General features: G+C 34.4%; 1 protein-coding gene across 1 annotated transcript; it reads right to left on the bottom strand.

The window, feature by feature from the left end:
* Positions 1–544: 544 nt before the first annotated feature.
* LOC149742627 (kynureninase-like) lies at positions 545–7,471 on the bottom strand. Its single transcript, XM_089887061.1, has 9 exons — positions 6,368–7,471; positions 5,829–5,914; positions 4,892–5,008; positions 3,728–3,919; positions 3,251–3,406; positions 2,520–2,691; positions 1,962–2,148; positions 1,590–1,713; positions 545–1,172 (listed from the first exon to the last, which is right to left on the bottom strand). The coding sequence occupies exons 1-9, from the start codon at positions 6,540–6,542 to the stop codon at positions 1,017–1,019; spliced, it is 1,365 nt and encodes a 454-aa protein (XP_089743187.1). The 5' UTR covers positions 6,543–7,471; the 3' UTR covers positions 545–1,016.
* Between the last annotated feature and the right edge of the window lie 1,388 nt (positions 7,472–8,859).

Raw genomic sequence — 8,859 nt, 5'->3', positions numbered from 1 at the left:
CACGAACAGGATATTTTGATATTATGTTTTGAATATGTGTACCATCTTACCCCACAGAACTGATTTTATGTTAATCACATGTGTGCTCTCACCACTGTAGCATAAACCTGGCAAATTTTATTTTTCTGCGGCAATTCAGTCGTATTTAAAAGTACATTCAACACTCGGTTTTAATTTTCTTCACGCAAATTGGTAGATTTGGATTTCTTCGGGATAATTTTGAAGGAACTAATGATTGCAAAGAAAACTTGAAATCTCGAAGTTATGTTCATTTTACTGGACAAGTGTTTGTCCAAATACCTGTTTATCATCATGTTGTTCAACGTCGATCAGTCAGTTATCGTAATCGACCATCAAAACTTAACACTGCAAAGATGACCAATGTATCTGAAAACATATCACAAGAGGAACTTGATTCTACCGGTTTTTACTGGTCTTCGAATTACATGCAAACAAAACGTTGGCGAATCCAGTCATTGGATGATTGCCAACCCCAGGATTTGGAAAGAGATTTTGTAAATTTTTGCAATAATGAAGATCATCGTTTGGTATCATTTTTTAAGGAGTTTAATAACGATTTCAAATAAAAAAAACAAACAATTTGCCTCTGCCTTATATTAAGCTGATAACCACACAACGATAGACGCCTGTATTGAACTATTAAAAAATGTTTAGGGTTATTTGTAAGTTTACAATACAGCACATGATGGTGTAGTTGTAAAGTTTTACGGTTTGTTATTCTTCATCTCATCATAATAAATTATTTATTGTAATTAAATGTTGGTTACTTCTGACTGAAAAGCTGCCATTCGGTAATATCAATATTTTAAAGTTTCACAAAGTTCATGGGCAATGGCCATACTTTTTATATTATAATTTTAAAGATGACGGTGCATATAATACAATAAAGAGTTAAAAAATACAGATATATGTGGGTAAGAAGTTTGGACAGAATTTAATTAACTTTATTTCATGTATACTGAATATAATATATAAATACATTGGTACATTGACATTTATTTGGTTTCTGTTAGGTCGTCAAGGATCTGGAGCAACAATTGGACAAATCTAAAGACATCCATAAAACTTGTATGCAGAGGGTTTGGAGACAATCTTAGTATACCCAATGACACAATACAGAGCACACCATGTGAAACAAGGCCGGCTACAACCTAGTGAGATTATGCAGAGGGGGGATTATAAATACCAATTGACAAAATAAAAGGCAAATTACCTAAAATAACAGTTTATTTTTGTTCTAAGTTATGGTAATAAAAAGTATTAATGGGATATTAGAAAAAGATAGGAAATAATGATATAACCACATCACATAAATATTAACTTAAACTACCACATACTTAAAACATTTTTTCTATAAGGGTGAGGTCCTATGTAGAGGCTTATCAAGTGAAACAGGCATGGCTGACAAATTTGACATTCCATAAGGAATTATTTTTGGTACGTATGATGGACACATATGCCCACAATGGTAGCAGTGTCAAGTCTCGCACCTGTCTAGGCTAGAGATGAATGTTATCAACAGATGCATCAGGCTCTTGGTACTCATACCACCCTAACAACCAAGTTACCTTATCTGCATCATATTGAGTAAAGGTTATAGATAGCTGACAACCACGCTGTTGATAATTAGAAGGTGTGATGATGTTTATGCCATACTTTTTTAGGTTTGGCTCAAGAAGACTTTCTAAATAACTGAAATAGGTTGTGGTGTGATAAAAAAAAGCATTTTAAATATAAATAATTGTCTTTACTTCGGTTACAAGGCGGGGAAACAACATTAGTCATAACACAGGTGTTCTGTTTCATACACCTCCTGTCTGCTTACTGAGTTATCAGTTTTGTAATTCTGTGTCTCTGTGGGCGATTGTTTTTTCTTTAAGCTATTAGTGACCACTGGTTAGTTGCAATGAACATTAACCGCCTATATTTATCGAACTTACCAGTTTAATAAAATGCTTTTCTTTCTAAAATCTCTCATGTTTGTCTTTCCAAATATTTCCAAGCTAGCAGCAATACAAGCCAAGCTTACAGCCGATGGGATTGAGTTATGGTAACCTTTGATGCCAACAGAAAAATCATGATCGCTGTTGAAGTCAAACCTTGTTTTTTCAGAATGACCCCACCACCCTTTAAAAAAATATGTAATTAAGGTTTGGAAGTTACTATGATTTTCTTTAAAAAAAAGGAAGGTTGGTCAATAATTACTAGATAACTATACGGATTTAAATCTGAAAATTAATTCTAAATTTTATGAATACCTGTTATGATTTGATTTCGATCAAGAGATTAAAAAAAACAAATCTGAGAATTAGGAATCGAGACATATGAGAAAAATCATGGAAAAGAACACCAAAACAAGAATAACTGTTTGACAAAAAAAGGATCCATATGAACACTTACTTGCTCAATAAAAATACACATATATTAATATTAGAAACTCACATTTATTAATATACAACCTAGTATTTATAAAAAATGTTATAACAACAGTTACAAACCTAAAAGTTTTGGAAATTTATTGTTTTTATGTTTCTTATGCATAAACGCTCCACCAGTTGCTCCGACACATGAATTCATGAACTTATAGTTTGCCCACACAGCAAAGTCAACGTTCCAATCATGAAGATGAAGTTCAACATTTCCTATTGCATGTGCCAGGTCATAGCCAACCTGTATAGGTGTCATATAAAAAAATCTAAGATAACATGAATAAATGTAACTTGCTTTATCCTTGCGTGGGCGGAAAATGATGGGTGTTTTGTTTTAATGTGTGTTGTTTCATATTGTCTGAGTAAAAGTTTATAAAACCAGATTACTGTGTTGGAGGAATTTCCGTTAAGTGTTTTGCCCAAGGACATACACAACCAAAATGGTAACAGGGACGAGCCTTGAAACCATGGTAACCAGCTGTGTCACAGCACTGAACATCGTTAAATATCAGTTATACTCATAGTTGTCAAACATAAGGAACTTCGTTTATTAATATGTCAGATGCAATACAGTGGCTCTGATTGTTTGTATAGACAACTAGCAGCAGAGTAATGGGCTGTATAAAGGTCTATTACACCAACAACACGAGTACTTCTACTCCCCGTTGAAGCAGTTTATGGACACTCAATTGCACAAGTTAAACATATATATAAGAATATGTTACTCAGTTAGGCACAATTGACTGAGCATCTAGACAAACTTAAACTATATTCTACTTGCATATTCATTATAACAATACCTTGCAACCTTTAGCATGAGCAGCAGCAGTTATACCTCTCATGTCGAGTAACTGTCCGGTCAAATACTGGATACCACAAAGCAACACAAGAGCCACAGAATCTCCCTCTTCTTCAATCACATTCAATATATCGCTTGTGTCGAGCAGTTTACTATCCTTGAAATACAAAACATTACATGAAATAATATAATGAAAAAAACAAACAGTATAATCCTCACGTGACAGGCCATCAACATTAGTTATAACGGATGTTCCATTTAATAACCCTCATGCCCGCTTACTAAGTTACTAGATATCTAACTTTGTGAGTTATTTTTTTCTGTATGGCAATTCAGACAACAAAGGGATTATTGGGTTAGACGTAGTTACTGTCTTACCCATGGATAAATACACCAGCAGTTGTATCAGCATTGAACCTCAAACCCATATAAACTTTAACTTTATTTACAAATCAATGGAAAACCAAAACAGCCTTACCGGGTGTGGTTTTACGTAAACCAAACAATCTTCAGGTTTAAATCCTCGTTGCAATATGTGTGATTCACAAGCATAGAAAACTGTAGGAAAGGCATCCTGCTCAAGAATTATCTTAAATCTCTGCTTAGTTGGATTGTAAAAGGAAATTAACAGAAAGTTTAAGTTCACTGTCAATGAATTCATGAGAGCGACCTGGAAAAAAATTAGTTTCAGGCATGGAAATATTCTGTGCTTTTTTGGCAATGCCATAGGCCCGCGGTTCCCAAAGTGGGCGCCGCGGCGCACTAGTGCGCCGACGCACCTCGTCAAGTGCGCCGTGAAAATTTGCAGAAACATTTCCAATTTAGCATGGTCGAGATAATTGATTTGTATTAATATTTTATTGCAATATAAATTGTTGTTTTATATAAAAATCCAACGTGTTTGTTCAATAATAAAATTTAAAAAGTTTGTTTTCGCATTTCTATCTGTACAGTACATTTGTATATTACGTAACAATGCCAATTATTTCTTTCGGTTTGCAATAATCATGTCCAGACTGTGGTACAACACTTTTCATATGCTTAAGTTTCATATGCTTAAACGAGCCTAATCTTAAAATACACGATAAAACTGTAAAAATGCGTTTTTATTTCTAAGACCTTTGGCTAAGTGCGCCGCAAACATTTTGAATAGCTCAAGTGGCGCCGGGTGAAAAAAAAGTTTGGGAACCACTGCCATAGGCATTTTTTTTAACTGCATAAACATCTAATAGGTACATTACATACCAAGTAAAAGAGTATATTAGGTTTTGATTTCGCCCGAATGACTTTAATTATCCGAGTTAGTTAAAAGACCTTTGGTCACTGCATTATGAAGCTTTAATGCCTAACATGACTAAGCAATAATACTCTGGAAACCTAGTTGTCAAAAAAGAGTTAATAGTATGTTGCGCAGATACCACAAACTACCTATTTATGAATATGTGGGTTTCTATGTAAATGTTTAATCATTAAGGTGTTTAATTTTAATGACTACTAAATGTAATTATGTTTTAACCGTAAGCATGTTTTAATGGCGGTTGTTTTGTGCCATATCTGTCTGTTCGTGCTAACTATCTTTTAATATGTTCCACCTTAATCGCAGAGACAAATAAAGTTAATAATATTATTGAATTAAACTCACTTCATCAGAATAAGCTCCAACCATTCTGCCAATTCCCTCCAACAGTGAATTATCATAACCCAGCAGTTTTGTTGTTGGCGTTGTAAGCCAAGTGTGGTTTTGCCATTCATCCAACATCTGTTATGAAATAACACACACCATTATTAAAGTTTCTGAACACAATTACTAGGGACATAGCACAGTTGGATAAAGCCCTCCCGAGAGGTGATGGGTTTAAGGCACATCATTGCTACCATGGGCGTATGTGTACTTGGGTAAAACACTTAAAGGCAATTAGGTCAACCCAGTGGTCATTAATAGGTTGTTCAAATTATCAACCATACACAATAAAAAGAAAAAACTACGAAGTAACATAATTGCTAACTCCTAAGCTGACACGTGGTGTATAAAACAGAACAACCGTGTGATAACAACTGTCTTTTTTCGGCCATGGGAGGATAAAGTACGTTACATTCATTTTTTCGCTTTTTTACATTTCACATTACTGAAGATGGTTTAAGTTTTTAAAATGAAAAATTGAAAAGATAATTTCATCTTATATATAGGAGGTCATGTTTGTATTGAAACTGACTGGAAAATGAATGAATTATGCACCTAATATACTCGGCTTTGTGCAAGTTCTATTTTAAATGCCAAGAATGTTTTGGTCCAAAACAAAACCGGTAACCTCATCTGCGTGCAGACAGCTAAGCCACATGTTCCGCTCCAATAAATGTTTGTCATGCAATACATTCTTTATGCTACCTAAACATTCCATTCATGAACGCAGACAATACACCAAACCTAAGGTGGCAAAAAGGTAAGCTTGTTTACTACCCCTGCCAAGCATACATTTTCAAAAGTTTAGGCTTTTGACCACAGACATAATGCTTATTCAACGCAGAGTTTATAAACAGAAATGCTTTTAAGTCATTTCTAACCAAAATAATACTATTACCTCTAAAACCATTTCTTTGGTTTTTTTAGGTTGCCGACCAACGCCATTTGAAGCGAAATCAATCCAGCTGTCTCTCCCATATTTACCTGCAAATAATAAAAATAACTGTTATTTGTTTCTTTGATGACCGTTACTGTAAACTGTGAAATGTGGGAAATGAAAAGATAATAGAAACATGGATAACTATGCCCACAATGGTGGCAGCGACGAGCCTATAAGCCATAACCTGTAAATTGAAGTTGACCGAGCTAAGCAAAAGCATCGTTTGCAGCAGAGGATGTATAGTACTGACACTGTGGGGTAAGATTGGACACTATCTCTTGCACATAGTATACAAATACCCTGATTGTGTTTTTAAGAACTGACAACCGTCTATGGGAGTCGTGGTTTTGTTATTTTTTGAATGTTCTTTGTTTACTACCAAATTGGACAAAAATAAAAATAAAATAAATAAATGTCCCATCTTTCCCCACCCTACGACATGATTTTACAAACGATAGATAAACTACATCTGCCAAAATGCAAGCTAAACTACTTACTGCACTTTGGTTCCAGCTTAGGAATACAAAATTCATTCTTTAAATATCCAAGTTTATCGTTTTTGTCCAAAATTTGACAAAGTTTTACGTCAAATAAAGTTACTCCAATTTCTTTTGCTAGGTCTTTCAAAATTCCCTTTGGGGAGTTTCCCAAAAAGAGCACCTCGGTGGCCATGATCGTATTAAAATATTTAATTTAATCTTTGAATCAAAAGTCAATTAAACTATTATATAGTAGGGTGGGGGGAGATGGGACGCCTTTTTATTCCCTTTTCACGTCTCATTTGGGAGTAAACAAAGAACATTCAAAGATATATTAAACCGTATGATCACGGCTCCCATAGACCGTTTTTAGTTGTTGTTTAAAACACGATAAGGATATTTAAAAATTAAATTCTAAGTATGACCCATCTTCCCCCACTCCACTATATAAGAAATTAATCATAAGTAAAATATAGCTAATAACAACAACCTATGGGAGCCGTGAGAATGTGGTTTTATATTTATTTAAATGTTCTTCGTTAACTACCAAATGGGACAAGAAAACAGAATGAAAAGGTGTCCCATCTTCCCCACCCTGCTATTCATATATTGTACCTAACGATCTTAAATCAAGTCCTTTAAGGTTGACTCCCACTGTACGGGTTGTGTCTTCACACACACACTTGTTTCTGTTAGACGTATAGTAGAGTGGGGGAAGATGGGACACCTTTGACTCATAATAACCAACTATCCTGATCGTGTTTTAAACAATTAACGTCGGTCTATGGGAGCCGTAAGGATAAAGTTTTATAAAAAATCGTTAAATGTTTGTTTACTACCAAAATGGAGGAGAAAATAGATTGAAAAAGTGTCCCATCTTCCCCCACCCTATTATATAACTTAAACTAAATGGTTTGTCTGATTGGAGTAGCGACTAGGCTTATTCTGCACTTTACTGTAAGCTGTTATATATTAGAGTTGGGGAAGAGTAGACTCGGATTGAGACGTGCCTTTATTATCTGTTTTACCTGTACCCATTTAATGATGGGCAAAAATGCTACCGAATTATTCGACAGTATTCTCACGGTCCAACAAAGAGCGCGGCAAAGATGACAACTGTTGTTAAATATTAAAATTCTGTGTGAAACAATTACAACATTCTTCAATGGCTGAAAAAGTATAATAAAAAGTTGTTTATTTTAAATGCTCGTTGAACCACAATAAACTCAAAAATAAATTGAGTAGTGTGAGTTTAAACCATCAATCTAGTAGCATTAAATATTATATAAGTTAAAATATTTCGTACAGTTTGATTTTGTCTCACAACAATAGTTTTGGGCTTGGGTTTGTGAAAAAATTGAGACATGCGAAAATTAAAAAGCAAAAAAAACAAACAAAGTTTTTAAGCAATAGAGTAGGTGGGAGATGGGACACCCTTTCATTCCGTTTTTTAGTTCCATTTAGCAATAAACAAGGAACATTCAAAGATTTATAAAACCGTATCCTCTTATAGACTGTTGTTAATTAGTTAAAACACAATCTGGATATTGTTACATAACGTGTGTGGCCCGGGACGCTGCTCTAACGGCCTACCGCTATACTGACCAGACTGATGTAGGTTTGACTAACAAGTTTAATAACCTATAAAAAAAGTACTATAATAAAACGATAAGACCAGTAAGGATAATGCTCAAATACACCAACGTTTTAATCACAGTAACCAAATACACTAACGTTCAACAATATACGCACAACGAGAACTGCTGATTTTATGCAATATACCATGACGGATGTAAACGAAACAGGAGTAAAAGGCGCCACCACGATTAATTATGCCTAAAGGTGAAATAAGCGCGAGAAATAAACTTAACACAAAAGTCAAACTTAACCACGGTAGTAAAACTAAAAACAAGCAAAAAACGCCACAGCAAACTACACGCAAAAAGCCCAATTAATATGTACATAATTATTTCAACTTTATCTCCTGTTTGGCCAAACTTTTATTTCTTGTTTGGCCAAGCTTTGTTTTTAATTCAATAATTTATACCTGCGGGTTAATTCAAATGTGCGAAAAATATCGTAGCAATTCCAACAATTTGTAGGAAAAATCAAGAAGGTCAAAAGAAGGAATGTTTAACCTTTATTTTCAAAGCCTTTCACATTCCTTTGTAGTTTCACGTGTATTTTATAAAATAATTTGTATATCCATAGTTGATGAGAATATTGATAAGAATATATTTTGATGAGAATGTATTTTCTCATCATTCTCATCAGCTATGGTATATTTATGCCTGGTGTGCGAATCCCTAAATAACTCCTCTTGAGTTTTAATTATTATTTTTGATTTATTGTCATGGAGGGCGCCATGACTGAACCAAATGAACACACATACACGCTTAATTGAACTTGACTACGACTGTAACGTCAAAATGACCTCACTGTATCCAGTTAATGTGTTTTCTCCGTTCTGTGTTTCCTTTTCCGTTATGTGGCGTTGTGAGTTCTTTCAC

The sequence above is a fragment of the Ciona robusta genome, chromosome 1 (assembly GCF_009617815.1).
Source record: "Ciona robusta chromosome 1, ASM961781v2".
Lineage (NCBI taxonomy): Eukaryota > Metazoa > Chordata > Ascidiacea > Phlebobranchia > Cionidae > Ciona > Ciona robusta.
Note: the sequence above shows the minus strand (reverse complement) of the source record. Positions and strands in the feature narration are given on the sequence as shown.